General features: G+C 37.9%; 2 protein-coding genes and 1 long non-coding RNA gene across 3 annotated transcripts in view; all 3 read right to left on the bottom strand.

The window, feature by feature from the left end:
- Window positions 1-5858: 5858 nt before the first annotated feature.
- On the bottom strand, window positions 5859-7007 carry LOC131930467 (growth hormone secretagogue receptor type 1-like). The gene has a single exon (XM_059286972.1). The coding sequence runs from the start codon at window positions 7005-7007 to the stop codon at window positions 5859-5861; it is 1149 nt and encodes a 382-aa protein (XP_059142955.1).
- Window positions 7008-9501: 2494 nt separating this feature from the next.
- LOC131930627 (F-box/WD repeat-containing protein 7-like) overlaps window positions 9502-20897 on the bottom strand; it is a 30129-nt gene continuing 18733 nt past the window's right edge. Inside the window, exons 4-15 of the mRNA XM_059287203.1 lie at window positions 20502-20652; window positions 20249-20308; window positions 19808-19907; window positions 19118-19200; window positions 17279-17377; window positions 16520-16710; window positions 15026-15212; window positions 13266-13379; window positions 12859-12981; window positions 11745-11923; window positions 11133-11234; window positions 9502-10508 (exon numbers count right to left, since the gene is read on the bottom strand). Coding sequence (XP_059143186.1) covers window positions 10274-10508; window positions 11133-11234; window positions 11745-11923; window positions 12859-12981; window positions 13266-13379; window positions 15026-15212; window positions 16520-16710; window positions 17279-17377; window positions 19118-19200; window positions 19808-19907; window positions 20249-20308; window positions 20502-20652 — 1624 coding nt within the window. The 3' untranslated portion in view covers window positions 9502-10273. The remainder of the gene's footprint in view (window positions 10509-11132; window positions 11235-11744; window positions 11924-12858; window positions 12982-13265; window positions 13380-15025; window positions 15213-16519; window positions 16711-17278; window positions 17378-19117; window positions 19201-19807; window positions 19908-20248; window positions 20309-20501; window positions 20653-20897) is intronic.
- LOC131930640 (uncharacterized) lies at window positions 19808-20643 on the bottom strand. The gene is made up of 3 exons (XR_009384148.1): window positions 20502-20643; window positions 20249-20308; window positions 19808-19907 (listed from the first exon to the last, which is right to left on the bottom strand). It is a non-coding gene; the product is annotated as an uncharacterized LOC131930640 (long non-coding RNA).

Below are 20897 nucleotides of genomic sequence, written 5' to 3'. Positions count from 1 at the left end.
TAAAACTTGTGACGTTTTGTATTTTTCATTTTTAAAAAAGAAATGGTATAATCGTCAAATGTTGTAAAAGTCAAAGAATGGTGTCAGGTGAAAGGACAGCATCAAATGTTGTTAAAGAACAGCATTATTATAAAGTTATTGCATTTCAGTCCTTGCAAATAATTCAGAATTTTCAAAGAAATTAACATTTTGCAACTGTGTATTTGTTATGTCTATTTACAAATCAGATGTATATTATAATCTTCATGTTTTTAAGTATAAGTTCATGGTAAGAAATATAGCCAGCAATAATGAAAACAAATTGATATAAAAATCTGCCATTGAAATGCATTTTAAGTTGTTTTTTTTCACCTACATGTCTTTTAGATGGTTGGATAACATTCTAAATGTAGTCATGTTACATTTTTCAGTTTTAGTCATTACTGTATTGTTCTTAAATTCATTTCTGGTAAAATTTCTTAAGTTTGGCATTTTAAAATTTTATTTAAATACAGTAAACCATAAAATTAACCACTAATGGCAGTCTAACCACTAATAACAAGTGTGTGAAAAGGACATTACAAATGAACAGTTTGTTAACCACATAAGAAAGCCTTTTATTAGCTGCTGATTTACATTGATAATTGAACATTGTATCAAGTTAAAGGGAAACAATTGTAGTAGCTTTATAGGCCAAAATCTTTTTAAAAATTTGTGAATATAAAAATGTCTTATGGCACCTAACTAAATTTGTGTTTATATAGGGGCATATATTATATGTATCAATATGTTATAAACAAGATGACTAAAATTTAATTTTCAATTCATATATTTCAGTATTTGTTATATTTTAAGTTTTTTCTCTTGTAAAAAACTGTATTCTGATTTATAACATGATCATTAATTTTTACATACACTATTTTTTTTTCAAACACCCACCAATGTTACAAAATGGTGTTTTTTTGTTTTATAAACAGTTAAAGAAGTTATTTATCCCACTCAGGAAGATTATATCCAATTTAAGAAATTTTTAAGTCTATTATTTAATTTTTTTTTTAATTCTAAAAGCTGGCCATTTTTATTCTCATTCTAAAGTGGCCATTTTATTCAAATTGGCCACTTAACTCTAAAGCTAGTCAGCTGAGGCTAGCCTATGTAAGGAACATAGTTCAGCCATACACATACGTCCACTATTGTTTAATACAACATTTATTTATGTATCTATAGGTCCTACATAAAGCCATTTTTTTCTTGTATTTATTTTTTTAAAGACCAACTATGCCTCCTATTGAAAGAAAATTTTGTTAATGCTTCTCTTTATATCAATCATTAGTTCCCATTGTAGTTTTTTTTTTTTTTTTTGCTTCTAGCATTACACTCTAGAATATAGATAAATGGAAAACCAGAGCAGTAAAAATTTTAACTATTTTCCTTGAGATCAAATTGTTAGGTTTCTTAAAGTCAAGCACTGGCACACTACATCATCATCATAATTTTAAGAGAAAAGTGCAACGGTTTTAAAATAAAATGTAAATTAGTTTATAAAACCCATTGACCAACGTTATTTTTTTAGAAGATGTTTCGGTGATTGTGTAAATATAGTTTGTGTTGTGTGTGGTTAGGATTTAATTATTAGATTGTTGTATTCACTAATTGCTATCACATTACAATGGCTTGATGCTTACTCATAATTAATGATTTCCCATAATGAAATGTATAATTGTCATTAAAACCAGAGGACTTGAGCTATTATTTACTTTTCAGTCAATGAAACAATGAGTTGAAATACTTTATGTAGTTGGGAGAATGTTCTTTATACTTGTTTTGTACTAATGTGCATGGGTTGAAGTATATAATTAAGATTGAATGTCAATGTCATATCAAACAACCAATTCTGAACTATCATAATTTTTAAAACTAGACCTTGACCTACTAACTGTTTCAGACTGTGATATTCCTATTCAAATATCCTTTTTAAAATTAAAATAAACAAAAAATTATTTTCCTGGCCTATGTTTGTTTTGATATGCTAAAAGTTATTTTCTTGTCCAATGTTTGTTTTGTTTTTATAGTGGCTACAGTTGATTGGTTTCTTGTTACTTTCTTATATACAAGGCCGGCGCTACCTATAAGGCAAACTAGGCGGTCGCCTAGGGCGCCATCCCTAGAGGGGGAGCGTAAAAGCTTTAATCGCTATTATCAGAAAGTACCTAATAATTAATAACTGATTATTTTTTTATAAACTATGGATGGTAGCAATCTATTTCGGCGCCCAGGACGAACTATCGATTTTGCACCGCCACCTCAATAGTAGGTCTATATATGCCTATATTTATTAGCGATGGCGTAAATGCAACCCCACCTCACTAAATTGGAAAGGTTGGGGAGCTTTGTTTTTAATTTTGTTTTGATGTCTCATAATTGATGTAAAACCGATAAAATAAGTTTGTAACATTAGATGATTTCAATTCAGTAAGGAACACATTACTAAGAAAGGTAGGCATTCTCTAGCTGAAAAATCTTTAGTTTTTTTTAGGAATCTAGATCTATATTACCATGCTTAAAGTATTAATATATAATATTATTTAGGCTGGAATTTATAACCAACTGTAAACATTGTTTTTTCAAATTAAAATTTTTTCATATAGGCGTCCGCAAAAATTTTGTCGAATAATCTCTTCAATGGTAGTAAATATATAATGATTAAAGTATGTCATCAAAATTGACTAGAAGTATGTTATAATAAAGCTACCGTGTTGAGACTTTCAAACAAAACCTGCAGTTAAGTATTCAATTATTAAAATATATTGTTTTGACACGGTAACGTAGCTAATATAAAAGATTTGTTTTAATTATTACGTAATGAAATTTAAAGCGTTTTATCGTGGTTTTTTTTCACGCATGTCTTAGTTACACTTGGTTAATTTAGCTATTCTTGTGAAAGTTATTTCCCTTTGATAAAATTTTGATATTTGGATTTCCAAATGGGAGATAATTCGTTGCTTAGCTTTACATTCCTTTCAAATTCCTGCACATTAGTTTGACCGCTTACTTATAAATACAACTTTCAGTTATTATTTGCTATTGTAAAAATTATATAGAGCAGAAGTTCAAAACAAAAAAGTTTGGTAGGTTTTTTAGCCTTATCAAGTTGAAAAACAAATACATTAGTATTGCGATACATAATGTTAGTAGACATACATTATGAAAACCAATGCGTCAAATCATGCAACAAATGCGTCTAAAATCGTCTAAGTCGCAAATTAATCATCCAATTAACCCAGTATCTTTTTCATATTTTTCACCCTCTTCTAAAGGATTCAAATGTAACAATTGTAGGCTGGAATCTATAACTATAATTTATAACCTTTTATTTATCAAAAAAAAAATTCGTTACATAATCACACAATATAGACATTTTTCAGTCAAGCTTAAAACAGGTAAGTTCCGTTCTGGAACTCACCTTGTGAGGTCTGCGGAGAGCCCAACACCACACGAACTGTGGGGTGTTTTTTTCAGTGTTTTTTTTTTTTTTCCAGACTTTTTTCTCCCGGGAGTGGGGGAGAGGGGGGGGGGGGTTGTAATCACTTGAAATTTTTCTCGTGGACTTGGCATCAATTTCAATAGAATGTGATTACGCTTGCAAACTGGCATTGAAGAAAGTAGTACAAACTTTTGCGACGAAGGAGGCAAGTAAAATTTGATTTTGATGTCTACTTATAACATGTATGCAAATGATAATAATTAATATTTCACTTTTAATGAATTGTTTTCTTATACATATGTTTTAGTAATTAATTTCTGTGAAAGGGGGCGTTTTAATAAGTTTTGTCTAGGGCGCTCAATAACCTGGCGCCGGCACTGCGCGTATACGGAGTATAGAGAAAGTATTGTAATTGTGAGAAAAAAAAAATCGAGATTTTTGCAAAACGCGACGTTTTACACTTCCCTGGGTCGGAAAAACATAGTTTTGCAATCTTGTCCGTATGTCTGTGTGTGTATGTGTCTGTGAACACGATAACTGCAGTACCGTTACAGCTATGTTGAAGACATTTCATATATAAGTATTATATCGAATTTGTAGATCTGTTTCAACTTTTCAGCGATATCCGATAACCGGAAATGGAACTTTTTCTATTTTCAATTTTTATCAAATTTTGAGTAATTTCCATTGACCAGAAGTAGTAATTTACGCTATTTCCGATTTCTCAAAAAACGCATGTGAATTTATAAAGTACTAATAATACTCCGCACTATTATAGACATTTTGTTTGGCTTTCACTTGGTGTGCAATTCTTTTTTTCTACGAGATTTATTCTATTTTTAAAAGTTTAAGTAATTAAAAATGGATTAGAAATATTGTTTATATCCCGAGTTGCCTTCCCCCGTAGTGTTATATAAGAATAAGTCTAGGGGAGATAACTCCCGGTTTATTTTTAATTTTGGGTACGAATGTGTTTTTGTACTCAGCAATGGTTACTGTTATAGGATGTCTTGTTTTCACTTGGCTATTTTTACGGTAGACAACATCCTGTTTCTCTACGTGCTATGTGCACGAGATAACATTGGAGGGTTAACATTTTAAATGTAAAATTGAGCTTAATAAAAAAAATCGCCTAAATGTAAAAAAGAAAATACACACTTTCATTTTACACACTATCCTCCGTTCATCAACACTAAATATGTGTATTTATTAAGGGGGCATCCATAAATGAGGTCACATTTAGCAAGGGGGGGGGGGGTCCTAACTTTGTGGAGAGTTCGGATTGTGTTATTTTGCGTTAAAGAAAATTGTTTTGATAAATTGTTATAGAAATTGATTAAAATACTCTATGTGACGGAGCCCAATCAGTATTTTAGAAAGAAATCGATGGTAAATAAACCGGGAGTGATCTCCCCTAAACTTTCTCGAATATTCTTATATAAAATAACAGTGGATGGGAACTCGGGCTATAGACATGATTTTTAATCCATTTTAAATACTTAAAGTTTTAAAAATAGAATAAAACCTCGTAGACAAATTGATTGCACGCCAAGTGAACGCCAAATAAAAAATGCGCATAATAGTGCGCAATATTATTAGTACTTTTAAAATTTACATTAGTTTTTGAGAAATCGGAAGTAGCGTAAATTACTACTTCCAGTAAAGGGAAATTACTCAAAATTTCACAGAAGGTAGAGAATTAGATTTTTTACTTACATGTGAAATTTCATTTATCTATTTGAAATAGTACTCAAGTTATAGGCCTTTGAAAAATTCAAAGTAGGAAAAGTACCACTTCCGGTTATCGGAAATCGCTCAAAAGTTGATACGGATCTACGATTTTGATAAAATACTTATATATGAAATTTCATCAACCAAGCTGTAACGGTACTCAAGTTATCGTGTTTACACACGGACAGACAGACAGACAGACAGACAGACAGACAGACAGACAGACACACAGACATACGGACAAAATTACAAAATTATGTTTTTCCGTATCAGTGAGGTGTAAAACGTCGAGATTTGTAAAAATCTCGATTTTTGTTTTTTGCACGATTACAAGACTTTCTCTATACTTCGTATATACGAGAAAGTAAAAAATGCGAAGCTGCAATTTTGAGATGGGTTGTAGGCTGAGGTCATTTTAGAGTGGGGGATTTGGTTGGCTTTTGGTGATAATGTCTGTGAGGGAGGTGGGAGGTTCTGTGAGGGAGGTGGGAGGTTCTGTGAGGGAGGTGGGAGGTTCTGTGAGGGAGGTGGGAGGTAAAAGTCGTCAAAAAAGAGTGAAGTAAAAAGGATTGCGTAGACTAAACACAGATCCTGGACCAGAGTATCGGGCCTTACCAAGTCAAGATCCAGCCCTGTCTATACCATAGACATGACTGCATTTGAATCACAACACGTCCATCGGAACGAGTTGTTTAAACACCCAAACACACCTGCACCGGACAAATTTACGCCTGTAGGTGTTGTAGAATTTTTTACTCATCGTCACGTAGATGACGAAATTGATGGAAGCGTTGACGACGTACAACAGATCGTTGACGATCTCTAACAAAATGGCGATATTCTTCAACGTGCCATCAGGGTTGATTGAACTCTCGGGGTACACGTAGTACATGATATAAGGAACTGATAGTGGAATCCCGATGACGGCATAAACTGACGTCACAACCAATAGCATTTTGACGACTCTGACGTCACGGTTGCTGCGGGGTAAACTTTGACCTTTTGACATTTTTCTTGTCGTTATGTAGAGTCGGAAAGAAATGGCGAGAGAGCTGATGATGATGAGGGACACGGATACCGGACCTCTGATAACGGCTAGCGTGACGTTTAGTATGTTGAAACTTTCAGGGTCTTTGCTGATGAAGTCAGCTAAAACTATAGTAGGTAGCGTCAAGTTCGACGCGGGGTCTTGCATCCATTCGATGCTGTACAGCGCGAAGAACGGCCCCGATAACAAAGCCCAAAATAGAAACAAGGAAACCACAGCGGATAGCGTCCTTCCGGGTGTGATGATTCTCGAGACACGCAAGGGAAAATGTACAGCGATGAATCGTTCAAGGGAAATAAACGTGACGAGACCGGATGAAACTAGACCACAGAATCGATTCGGCATCCAGATAGATGTCGTCACGTAGGAGTTTAACACCAGGGACTGGTAGAGGTCGAATTTAGACAGGATGCAGACGAATCTTTTGGGGATGCTGGTGACGAGAAAAACGAGGTCAACAGACGACATGGCGAGAAGGAGGATGTTGGTGCTGTCGCCGAAGCCGTGGTGGGACAAAACGATGACGTTGATGACGTTTCCGATGGAGCCGAGTACGGCGAGCACATTGACGAGAACACAGGAGAACAGCGTGTCGATGATGGTCAGCGTTGACTTGTCTATGATGGTCAGTTCTGCCTTGTCAATGACGGTCAACGTTGCTTGGTCAATGACGGTCAACGTGTTTAAGGTGGTCAGCACCACCGTGTTGAAAGTCTCCGCTGTGGTGTCGCTTAGAGAACTACTTTCATCCGTCAAGTTCATCATTGTGTAGTTTATACATATGTGGCTAACGACTGGTCTGAGTTCTCTGTAATTGTATAAATAATGTTAATTAACTTATTGGTATCTTAAACACGTGACCGACCGCTGAATCTGGATAAATCGTGAATCTGGTAAAAGGTACACTAAATACATTTTAAGTTTAACTTACTAAAAAAACATTATTTCTTAGCAAAATTATTCAGCATAACAGAATGTGCAAGACTGAAGTGAACCGAAAGAAGGGAATATTTACCCTACAATTTTTTTATGGTCAAACAATAAACATCTCATCCTAAATATTTTCTCGTTCGTTATACAACCTCATTGCTGGATATAACTACAGAAAGAACGGAACACTACGCCATTTAGCCTTACTTATTTAAAAAACCTTAGGCATATCTAGCCGCGTTCAACAAAAAAACCCACTGAGAATCACTAAATTCAACCGGGTTTAGCGTGTATGGCTGTAAACAAGAAAATATAAACAAACAAGCCACAATGACTTTTTAATGGTCTTCGACACAGTGTGGTAAAGAAACACTTAAAAAACTGAGTAGTTATTAACCTGGGTTCGATTGAACCCCGGGGTTCGATGAGTCAGTCTCAAGGCTTGGCGGAGGTCAAGACACATCAGACGATTCACGATCAGATTTTTGTCAGTGCAGACGATACAACTATTACAAGGGTTCGCTTGGATGCGCATTTAAAACTGCTGGGGTTCGGTACCTCCAACTGGACTAACAACTTTAATAAAGTAACGACCATTTAAAAATAGATTGAAATCAGAATTATTTTTTTTTTTGCATTAAAATAAGACTCATAACCATACAATATCCGCAAGAAAAAAAATGTTTAGCTTTTTATATTTACATTTTAAGTTTATAACCTAGTTAATTAAAGCATCTATGACTTCTGATCAACTCTACTTCAAATGTGTAATGCGATGTATTTATTAAAAGCTAATCGATTATAGTCTATTTTTATTAAAGCAATGACTTCACAAATTGTAACATAGCTATAATTAGACAGTATTCATCTTTTCAAATAAAGAAGTTTTTACTAACGTTACCGTGTAATTGACTTGGGTTAAAATTACATGGGTATCAAATCCCGCGACACGGTATTTACCTTAAAAGCAAGGTCTTTGACTTGCGACTACATCTGTAGTTTAAAAATTCTGAAGCTATTATTTAGTTACTTAAACAGCTTATCTTGCTGCCTTGTTGATCAAAGGGTTTGATGTATAATTATGGTAGACTCGGTAAAATTACACATTGGCTCCTATCTCTGTCTTTGACTATTTAGTTCTATATGCCTACGGCCTAGTGAAACATTTTGTAGGTTAAAGTTTGTAGGGGAAAATGAAGTCTTTTACGGTCACCAAACACTTGATAAGAGATCAAACGGTCTACTAACCTACCGTTTATTGAACATTTGTTTAAGTTCAGAGTAAGGAAATACGAGATGTTTTTGTTTTAAATCTTTAACGGGGCCAATAACTTGTATGTGAACAAAAAATCGTCTACAATCGTTAAGATTAGCTAAGGGATATGTTTAGGGAGAGAATCTGTTTTATATATATATATATATATATATATATATATATATATATATATATATATATATATATATATATTGGCCACATATTAAAAGAAGATATGACATTTTTTTTAATATTAAAAAGCTCAACTCTTATTCAAAGGTGAGTATTTATTTTGTTTTTTGGGAGTAGTTTCAAAATAAAATAATTTCATAGCTGAATGGTGAAACAAAGTTTACCTCAGTCTAAGCAGTAATTAAATTCTTTACTAGTTTAAACTATTACCATGTTTTTTAGGAGCATCATACTGAGATGACACCTTTCCAAAAACAAAACTTGACTGGTAGCTATTTTCTTCACCTCTAGTCGTGTCATCCATCTTCCCCTACTTCCTACTCAAAATATCTCCCTCAAATATTATCTATTTCATCTTCCCCTTTGAGGGTGTATTCATTCCTGTGTTTGCATACTTATGTTCTTTTGGCTTTTCCTGTAGTCTGCACTATCCATACCAACACTTTCTCAGAGTGTCCTTTTATTTTAACAAACTGTAAATTGTTGCACAGCATTAAAAAAATTTACTTTAAGAAAATGTGGAGATCGCTTTAGTGTTGTTTTTAAAATCCAAGTAGAGAAGTTTAAAAATCATATTAGAACTGTCACTAAAAATAGAAATATCAGGTACAAAGAATTCACTTTGGCCTACTAATGCATTTTGTAGAAGTTATAGGCCCCATTAAGATAACGAAATATTGTAAAAGAAAATTACATAAGTTAATGCATCGTTTAAAAGGATATTCTATTTCTGTGAAAAATAAAATATTTAAATAATTTAACAGCAGACAGTATAGTTTCAAAGTTTCAGGCAATTTATTACAAAATCGTAAAGGCAACTCAGATTAGAACAATTCAATGAAAAACAAGACATTATACATTAGTATGTTAACATTTCTCATATAACATGGTGTATATGTACATTTTTTTTCCTTTAAAAATGGTGGTATATGGGAACAGGGGAGCAAGTTGCACAGGTGAATAGTGCAACGGTTTTAAGACCAGTGTGTGTGTGTGTGTGTGTGTAGTGTGTGTGTGTGTCATATTGGTGAGGTAAATGTATCAATGTCAGTGACACTGTCAGTGTGTCGGTGAGTCACGTGTGTCAACGTCAGTGAGACAACGTCATTGTGTCACTGAGATATACAGTAATGTCATTAATACTGTGTCAAGACACGATGTTATGCCAATAGAAAGGTAGTAGTTTTAGGATAGTGTGGTTTTAGAAACATAGTTAAAGAATGTGGCTTTGGTATCAAACACGATACATAGTGACAAACAGATATCTTGGCAAGGATACAAGTCATTGTGATAGAATACAAAATGATAAAATTTACCTTTCTGTATTACAGCGTTTAATAGTTTCAAAACATAAATAAATAATTTGGTTTTTAGCTTGAGAATGTGGAGGTAACCGGCTCTGTGGTATGGGAGGGCGTAAGTCCGTCCTGAACGAACCTCTATTCATGTGACCGTTTTGTCCGTAATGAACTTTAAGTACACTGAAACACTGAAATGGTACCCAGCATTCTTTAACAGCAACCTGCACCATGCAATCTTCACCCTGCATATTGCACCCTGCAATGAGCACCCTGTAACCAGCACACTGCATCCCTGCATACAACACCCTTGAAATCAGCACACCTTGGATATGTCCCATCTTAGCCTAACATATTTATGTACTTCTGACACTGGGCGTGTTTTGGAGCTTTGATCTCCGTGATCGAGGTGTGTTGTATTTGCTGAGGTTAAATTTGTGTCCGCTGCTTCGTTTGGGCTGGGGTCGGCCTATGTTGAAGTCGTACAGTCTGATGGTGTGGTCACTAGAGGCACTGGCGATACACAGGTCGTCCACGTGCAGGTTGTTGATTGGTTCGCTGTGGGCTCGGTACGTTTGGACGCTCTCCTCCCTGGGGAGGGGACATGGATTTAGTGTGGGTATTAGATGTTTAGATGAGTCAGATACTTGACTTATAGGTCCAGTGAGAAACTTGGCAAGTCGGTCAAGTGAGATATACTTGACTTATAGGTTAAGTCAGATACTCGGCATATAGGTCAAGTCAGATATACTTGACAAATAGGTTAAGTCAGATACGTGGCATACCACTTTATCGGTTGGTGTGAGACTTGATGTATAGATTCGAGACCAGCCATCAGAGGCGTAGAAGGGGGTGGGGGCGGGGTACATATGTCCCCGGGCGCCGACCCTAGCGGGCGCCAAAATGACTTGGAAAAAAATTAAAAGCTCAATTTAGCTGCAGTTTTGAATTATAAATATAAAAAATATATGGGGGGGGGGGAGGGGCGCCAAATTGAAAGTTTGTCCCCGGGGTGGGGGGGGGGGGGGGGGCGCCAAATTGAAAGTTTGTCCCCGGGCGCCGGGAAGGGTCGCTACGCCTCTGCTAGCCATTTGGTTTGGTAAGAATGTGTTGAGGCGACCCAGGACCTGGTGCTTGAGACAGGTAGCAACAAGACCTGGTGCTTGAGACAGGTGGCTACAACACCTGGTGCGTTAAACAGGTGCTGCGACTTACTGTTGAATGTTCCAGTACTTGATGAGACCGTCTTGTCCGGCAGTGACGAAATAACCTTCACCTTTCTCAGGGTCTGTTATCTTTAGCTTCACACTTTCCACTCTAGAACAGACATTTGACAACAGACATTTGACAATAGACATTTGGAAACAGACATTCAACAAAGGACATTTGAAAACAGACATTCGAAAACAGACAATTGAAAACAGATATTTAGCAACAGACATTTGAAAACAGAAATTTGAAAACAGAGATTTGAAAACAGACATTCAACAACGGACATTTGAAAACTGACATTTGGCAACAAACATTTGGCAACAGACGTTTGAAAACAGACATTTGAAAAGAGAAATTTGGTAACATACATTTGAAAACAGACTTGTGAAAACAGACATTTAAAAACAGACATTTGACAACAGAAATTCTACAACAGTCATTCGACAATAAACATTTGATCATAGACATTTGAGACCATATAGTTAAGAACAAACTTTGATATATCACACATAAATGTAAGATAATTCAGCAACACGAGACGTATTACAGATACCATGACCATGCTCGACCCACCGAATACCCACTCTAGTTGTATGGTTCTATCCCTAATGTTACCTTTTCCTGTGTTCCTCGAATGTTCCCAGCAGGTTCCCGTCCTTGTACAAGCAGACGAAGCGATCATAAGCGCAGACGAAGTACCTGTGGCTGTAGCTGACCGACATGATGGAGTGCTTGAGGTCGACCCACACGCTTTTCATCGACTGCCCAGTCGCTCTGTTCCACAGCCGGACAGACTGAACAGTTAACACATGGTTAATTAAAGAATTGCTTGTGTTGGGGGTAAACAGAGCAATTTATTAGCATAGTCTACAACAGAGGCGTAGCGACCCTTCCCGGCGCCCGGGGACAAACTTTCGAGTTGCACCCCCCTCGAACTTTTGATTTGCACCCCTCCCTCAAACTTTCGATTTGCACCTACCCCCTCGAACTTTTCATTTGCACCCCCCCCCGCCCTCAAACATTCAATTTGTTTTTCCAACCCATTTTGGCGCCATCCCCTAAGGTCGGCGCCCGGGGACATATCGCCCCCCTCGCTACGCCTCTGGTCTACAAAGTAGTTAGATTTAGTGAAATCAATCTGATTCTACACAATCCTTCGTTCATTACGACCGAGCAGACAGTTTGTCTGCCTCATAATACTCCATATGGGATGACGTGGCCTATCAGTAGAGCGCTAGACTGATAACCCGAACGTCTCGAGTTCGAATCCGTTAAAAGTCAGTACACCTCGGTTAGGAAAATGTAATGGCGGCTGGGCATAGTGCTGGCCACACTGTCCCTTCATATGCCGATGTCACAGAAACAGGTGAACTCTACTTCACTTGCCCCATGAACCGTCCGGTTTCGAAAATAGAATTTTAACATACACCAAGCTAGTCCTTAATTCTCAGATCAAGTTTGTTTACGCACAGGTTAAACTGTTGAAAACTAGTCATGGGGTCGTGGGTCATAGCAGTTTCAGCGAAATTCATTCCCACCCCCCCCCCCCCCCCCACCTTTTTGAAGATTCTATGATGGTAATTATTTTACTCTAATAAAATGCTTTTTTGTATCGCAATTAAGTAAAAGTTTATGGTTCAACTATTTGCGCTATTTTGAAAACACTACGGCCCTTTAATTAAACACCATATCCCGGTGTTTAGTTTAATGATCATCCTCTAAAATTTACCCCATCCCCAGATGACGTGATGACGATTTGACTGTCCTCTGAGATATCCACACCAAATACGACACCGCTGTGGCCTTTAAAGGTCTGAAGCAACAAACTCCTCCCAATGTTCCATAGCTTGGCCTGTACAGGGGGAAACGGAGTTATTTAAACGAACGGATGAAAACAAATAGAATAAAACTAAAGGACATTTTAAAATTATTTTTAAATGCGTTGAAAGATTTTATTTTGTCAGTCGGCTGTTGAAAATTGTGTTTGCGTTTAGAAATAAAATAATGTCCCGAATGAAACGTACCTATCATGTTTTTTTTTAAAAAATCACCTTAACTTCTCTCCCCCCCCCACCCCCGAAAACAGAAAAAAAAACATGTAATGGCGTTGGTCATGTGATGTAGTTCCAGACTAACCGTCTTGTCTTGAGACCCGGATGCTAGCAGGTTGCCTCGTACTTTCAGGCACCAAATCTGGTTGTCATGGGCGAGAATTGTACGAGTAGCTTCCCCTGTTCTCAGGTTCCAGATCTAAACATATAAATCTATCTTTATATACATACGTATATGTTTAGATATAGGCATTATATATATATATATATATATATATATATATATATATATATATATATATATATATATATATATATATATCTAATATATAAAGCTCAATTCTGTATGTAAAAATAAGATTGTTTGTCGTTGACATACTTCCATGGATTTAAGTGTTAGACTATTATCGTGCTCATAGTCTAAATTTATGAGTTAAAAAATTACTATTGAAAGTGTTGGGAAATAATTTTCATTTTTCAAACTGATAGTAATAATTGTCGGCATGTTCATTAAACACAATTTTAAAAAAATAACAAAAATTCTAATTATGTCTGAAAATTATTTATATTTAGTCCTTTAGCACTTACTTCCCTTTGATAAATTAGGAAAACACAATTACTTCCCTTTATAAAACCATTGCATTAGTGGAAAAGAATTTACTTTTTATTACTTTGTTTTGGTGTTGGGAAAAAAAAATAATTACATAATTAGCGGGGATTGATCAAGTGCAAATGTTGTAGGTATTTTACAGATAAGCTTGGAGTATTATAATTGTTCATTAAATTGAAACAGGCGCGTTCGTTTAAGTGAGTGCAAAGACTATGAATAAGTTGGGGTACAAAAGTCGTTCATTAAGCTAAAACAGGTGATTCCGCCCCGGGCGTTTATGTTCGCGTTAGTGTTTTCTTTGTGTTTAGGTGGGTTTGCGTTAGTGGTTGCGTTTTGATTTGGTTCGTTTTTGTTCTTTCTTTTTTCGTTTTTGTTTGTGTTTTTATCTTTGGGTTTGTATTTGTGTTTTTGGTTGGTTTTGCGTTTGGATTTGGTTTGTTTTCGTTTGCTTTTTCGTTGTTTTTTTGTGTTGGTATTGGTGTTTGTGGTTGTGGTTGGGTTTGTTGTTAGGTTTTTGTTTTCGTTTGCTTTTTTGTTTGTTTTTTCTTTGTGTTTGTATTGGTGTTTGTGGTTGTGGTTGGGTTTGTTGTTAAGTTTTTGTTTTCGTTTGTATTTGTAATTGTGTTAGCGTTATGTTTGCGTTTTGTTGTTTTGGTTTTGGTTGGTTGTGGTTTGGGTGGGCAATGCCGGGTTTATTATGATTACTAAACACACAGGTAATGGTCTTTAACAGAAAGGTTTTTCACAGAAGCCAGAGCAGGGCCTGGCCGGGACGGCTAGTATATATATATATATATATATATATATATATATATATATATATATATATATATATATATATATATATATATATATATATATATATATATATAATGTGTGTCTGTGTTTGTGTATGGGGGTATGTATTACTAAGAATGTTGGTATTCGACATTTCTGTTGGAAATAAGCTAAATATAAAGCACTTGGTAGTGACGGCGTGGTCTAGTGGTAGAGCGCTCGTCTGCTATCCCGAAGATCTCGACTTCAAATCCTGGTTCAAGTCAGTAAAACGTCCCTGAATCCACCGAGCTCTGATGGGCACCTAACTCACGGTAGGGACAAAAAGGCGGCTGGGCATAGTGCTGACCACACTATCCCTTCACTATAACTCTACTTCATCTGCATTCTGCCTCATGTGTCTTGGGCACGAATGTTAAGCATAAGTGCCAATGAACCACACGCCCTGCTGGACCTACTTTGATGGTGTTGTCAAACGAGCCGCTGACGACGAGGATCTTGGTGTAGAACTGGACGCAGAAGACCGTCTTGGTGTGCCCAGTCAACGTCTGCTGGAGCTGACCAGTCCGGATGTCCCACACCCTCAGGGTCTTGTCTGCTGAGCCGCTGACCACGTGATCTAGGTCGCACGCAACACACTGGACGCTGAGCAGTAGTGACAAAAACAACACGTTTATATTTGTGTTGGTGTGTGAAAAAAAAAACTTAACTAATCCAATTATGTATTGCTTAAAGTCGCAGATTGAAGATAAAGAATAAAAATAGAGCTTAAAGTTTGAAAAAAAATCATTACAATATAGATTCGAGGTAATACGTTTATAAATAATCTGAAGCAGGTAAAGCATAGGTCTAATAGTTGCAACAATTATGTTCGTTTTATCTCAGTTATTCGTAGGTGCATATACAAATTGTTAGCCTAGCATTAGCAATATCTTACTCCTCTTTAGTCAAAACAAATTGTATCGTGAGTATTTGGTCGGATGGTAGAGCTCACGACTGCTAACCCGCAAGTCTCGAGCTCGGATTCAGGGTTCGAGTCTGCAGTATGTCTCTGAGTCCACCCAGCTCTGATGGGTACCCAGACCACGTTAGAAAAACAAACGCGGCTGGGCATGGAACTGATCAAAATATCCCTTTGTATACCGAGGTAATTAAAACATGTGAACTCTACTTCATCTGCCTTATGTGTCTTGGACACAAACTGGAAAAGACGATGATAATTTACTTGATAATGAAACTATTGGTCATTTTTTAAACAAAAGACATCCTTACATGGTGCTTTGAACGTAGCAAGTAGCACTCTATACCAGTGGCGTAGCGAGGTCGGGTGTCACCCGGTGCGGCACTTAATGGTGTCACCCCCCAGAGGCATACAGACCCTTCCCAGGGACAAACTTTCAAATTTTCGATTTGCACCCCCTCCCCTCAAACTTTCGATTTGCACCCCCCCCCCTCAAGTTTTCGATTTGCACCTTCCCCTCAAACTTTCGATTTGCACCCCCCCTCGAGTTTTTCTCTATATATTTTGCTATTTTTTGCCTTGGTGTCACCCCCCTAAATGGTGTCACCCGGTCCGCACCCTCCGCCCCCCCCCCCCCTCGCTACGTCCCTGCTCTATACAAACAGCGGTAACATGAACAAAAGTTCCGGTAAGATAAACACACGTGTAGGTAACATGAACAAAAGTTCCGGTAAGATAAACACACGTGTAGGTAACATGAACAAAAGTTCCGGTAAGATAAACACACGTGTAGGTAACATGAACAAAAGTCCCGGTAAGATAAACACACGTGTAGGTAACATGAACAAAAGTTCCGGTAAGATAAACACACGTGTAGGTAACATGAACAAAAGTCCCGGTAAGATAAAGTCTAGGTAACATGAACAAAAGTCCCGGTAACATAAAGTCTAGGTAACATGAACACAAGACCATGAACGAAACCACCTCGTACCTCTGTGTGTGACCCAGAAATTCTGACGTCTTACAGCGACCGTTGTCCCAGTTACGTCTGAGAAAATAGTTATCCCTGTAGACGTCCTTCCAAGATGGTTTCGAACCCACGGGGATCTCGATTTTTGTGTTTTGACAGATAGACTTCCACAAATCGTTGTTGCTGGCTAGATGGTTCCACCTCTTGCAGACCTGAACATCATGGAAGTCATGTTTTTTAAAGTCACGTTTTAAAAAATCATGTTTTAAAAAGTCATTTTTTTAGAAGCCCTGCCTATGACAGCTGGAATTTTAGTCATGATTTTAATCGTGTTTTAAAGTCGTTTAAAAAGTCATGTTTTAAAGTCGTTTAAAAAGTCATGTTTTAAAGTCATTTTTTAAAAGTCATGTTTAAAAAAGTCATGTTTTAAAAAGTCCTGTTTTAAAATGTCTTGTTTTAAAAAGTCATGTTTTAAAAAGTCATGTTTTAAAAGTCATGTTTTAAAAAGTCATGTTTTAAAAAAAAGTAATGTTTTGAAAAGTCATGTTTTTAAAGTCATGTTTTAAAATGTAATGTTTTTTAGAAGTCCTGCCTATGACATCTGGAGCTTGAGTTTGACACGTCTTGTGGTACCACTGACAGAACTGGGACTCCTGAATGGAGTCTTGTCGTTTTGGCAGGTGCCAGTACCTTGTAGGGTCAGACAGGGAACCACAAGACAACACCCAGACCTGGCCGATACAAGCAAGGTGGACCTAACATGGCTGATGTTTAGCTTACCATAGCTGCAGCTAGCAGGTCACGTGGGCTGAGGTGAGACAGCACGCGCAGGGCTGTTGTCTCTGGCAGGAGACTGACGATGTCTTTGTTCAGCTTGACCTGTCAGGTGGGAGAGGGAATCTTGTCAGGTGGGAGAGAGTATCTTGTCAGGTGGGAGAGGCAATCTTGTCAGGTGGGAGAGGCAATCTTGTCAGGTGGGAGAGGGTATCTTGTCAGGTGGGAGAGGCAATCTTGTCAGGTGGGAGAGGGAATCTTGTCAGGTGGGAGAGGCAATCTTGTCAGGTGGGAGAGGGTATCTTGTCAGGTGGGAGAGGCAATCTTGTCAGGTGGGAGAGGGAATCTTGTCAGGTGGGAGAGGCAATCTTGTCAGGTGGGAGAGGGTATCTTGTCAGGTGGGAGAGGCAATCTTGTCAGATGGGAGAGGGAATCTTGTCAGGTGGGAGAGGCAATCTTGTCAGGTGGGAGAGGCAATCTTGTCAGGTGGGAGAGGGAAGGGAATCTTGTCAGGTGGGAGAGAGTATCTTGTCAGGTGGGAGAGGGAAGGGAATCTTGTCAGGTGGGAGAGGCAATCTTGTCAGGTGGGAGAGGGAAGGGAATCTTGTCAGGTGGGAGAGAGTATCTTGTCAGGTGGGAGAGGCAATCTTGTCAGATGGGAGAGGGAATCTTGTCAGGTGGGAGAGTGAAGGGAATCTTGTCAGGTGGGAGAGGGAATCTTGTCAGGTGGGAGAGGGAATCTTGTCAGGTGGGAGAGGGAATCTTGTCAGGTGGGAGAGGGAATCTTGTCAGGTGGGAGAGGCAATCTTGTCAGGTGGGAGAGGCAATCTTGTCAGGTGGGAGAGGCAATCTTGTCAGGTGGGAGAGGGTATCTTGTCAGGTGGGAGAGGGAATCTTGTCAGGTGGGAGAGGCAATCTTGTTAGGTGGGAGAGGGTATCTTGTCAGGTGGGAGAGGCAATCTTGTCAGATGGGAGAGGGAATCTTGTCAGGTGGGAGAGGCAATCTTGTCAGGTGGGAGAGGGAATCTTGTCAGGTGGGAGAGAGTATCTTGTCAGGTGGGAGAGGCAATCTTGTCAGATGGGAGAGGGAATCTTGTCAGGTGGGAGAGGGAAAGGAATCTTGTCAGGTGGGAGAGGCAATCTTGTCAGGTGGGAGAGGGAATCTTGTCAGGTGGGAGAGAGTATCTTGTCAGGTGGGAGAGGCAATCTTGTCAGATGGGAGAGGGAATCTTGTCAGGTGGGAGAGGGAAGGGAATCTTGTCAGGTGGGAGAGGGAATCTTGTCAGGTGGGAGAGGGAATCTTGTCAGGTGGGAGAGGGAATCTTGTCAGGTGGGAGAGGGAATCTTGTCAGGTGGGAGAGGCAATCTTGTCAGGTGGGAGAGGCAATCTTGTCAGGTGGGAGAGGCAATCTTGTCAGATGGGAGAGAGCACCTTTTTAATAGTAAAGTGAGGGGGGGGGGGGGTCGAATTGATGAGTTTTTGCATAGGTCTGAAAGTTGAGACTGAAGTGTGAGTCTGTGTGTGAGAGAGAAATATAGTATTCGTGTGTGTAGTGTTTCTTTCAGACCTTTTTCTCTGCGGTGGGGGGTGACTTAAAAATTTCGGGGGGGGGGGGGGGAACTGATAAAAGTATAAAGCACCCCACCACCCCCCCCCCCCCACACACACACACACTGAAGAGATGCCTCTAAAAGAGACACTGGAGTGTGTTAAGTAGTGGGGTGGGGCTAACTGTTACTAAAACTATTGAACTAAAGATTCCTGAACGATTCCGTAAATGTCAATATTTGCAGGTAACCGTAGAGTCCTGGTGTTAGCCAGATGGTCAAGTTAGCGAGACCTACCGCCAGGAACCTGGAGATGAAATACATCTGTCGTGGGTCCAGGCTCAAGACCAGCTTGTGGAGGAATTCAGTTCTCTGTCCGTCTGGGGAGAGATGTCAAGGTGAGCAGTTGTTTAGTTCGTCAAGCTTTATAGATCTGATGCATTGTTTAAACACAGGATACTATGTTATCGTATATCACATGAGGCGTTCTTCTACTTGTATATCACACTATCCACACACACACATTTGGCGAGATGTATAAACTCAACAATCGAATTGCTATATATTCCCACAGTTGTATGTTTCGCTATTTACACAATAGTTGTACTGCTCAATATTCATAGTTACTATTAGCTATTCACACACCAGTTTATTTTAACAATCTACACAAACAGTTTGATGATAACTATTTTCAGAACAATTTACTGCTGACTATTCACACACCAGTTTATTGCTGACTATTCACACGATACTTTGATGATGACTATCACACTACAGTTTGATGATGACAATTGACACAACAGTTAACTGTTAACTATTCATGCAACAGTTGTACGGCTCGTTATTCTTACAATTTCTTTGTAGTCAACAGCCCACAGTTTCTCGTTAAACTGCTTCAATATTCTAGCATTATATGCAATTAGCGTCAGACGTGTACACACATTTTAATTAAGGTGACCCAATAATTAACAAGCAACAATTTCTCACCACTCCAGTTGAGTGAGTACCACATCAATATCTGCTCGGCCTGCTCCGGTAAACCAACGAATGTCAGGTTATCTGTGCTTTGGGAAAGTTCCGATGTTTTCTGTAGACGAACAGCAAAGAAATAAAACAATAAAAACACACCATTTGTTTAATAGTATCACATGTGCGAATGTTTTTATTTTACACAAGTGCATCCCAATCTTTATATCTGCATGCTTCCCAAAATTTTTGTTGATATATTATAGGGGAGAAAAGTTGTACCCATCACCGTTAAAAAAATCCATAATTTTAACGAAATTAATGGGTATTTTTCAGTTTAGTCATTTTAAAAAATGAATACTTTGTCACCCCTTTTACCCCCTCCCCATAATAATCTTCGTCTATCATTAAAAAAGTCCAAATGGTGATTGTTTTAAAACTAGGAACAAATACGAAACAAACTTTTGCTGGGCTGTTGATTGATTTAAAACTAGAATCTCCGTGCCAAGAGCTCCTTAATCCCTGTGGAAAAAAATGCAGACCTATGTGAATAAAACAATTACAGTAAATGGTATACACAAGTAGTTTGAATAAATAACAAAAACTAATTAACTTTAATTAAAAGAAAAATAAGTAACAAAGTTGTATGCGTTAATTAAATAACACTCAGACGTAAGTAGGCTGATAATAAAAAAAAAATTAAATAGCCGCTCACCCCAACAGATCGGTAAAACGATGACGTAGATGATTCACTAAACTGCTGATGAGAATTACTGGCTAATGAATGCTTGCTCCTGTTTAGGTTGGCTCTTGTGACTTGTGACTCTTCTATTTGTATGTGTCGACGAATGGGTAGACGATGAAACCTAAACAAAACGACATATGTCTTGATTTACTAAGAAACTACTTTGTATCAATTTATTGTTAAATCTTGATCTCAAATGCCAATTACGAAACGCCCTCTGTTAACCTTATTTTAACCATGAATTCACCTCAACAACAACACCTCAGATCGTAATTGACCAAACGAACATGTACGTTCATCATTGCGTTAAACGTATTCACATTTTTGATACGCCTATATTAATGTATGCTTATTATTTCTGTTATA

This window comes from Physella acuta, unplaced genomic scaffold, assembly GCF_028476545.2.
Source record: "Physella acuta isolate Inbredline_101_S28 unplaced genomic scaffold, ASM2847654v3 ptg000099l, whole genome shotgun sequence".
NCBI classification, from domain to species: Eukaryota; Metazoa; Mollusca; class Gastropoda; family Physidae; genus Physella; species Physella acuta.
The sequence above is the reverse complement of the archived record's forward strand: the minus strand, read 5'-3'. Positions and strand labels throughout refer to the sequence as shown.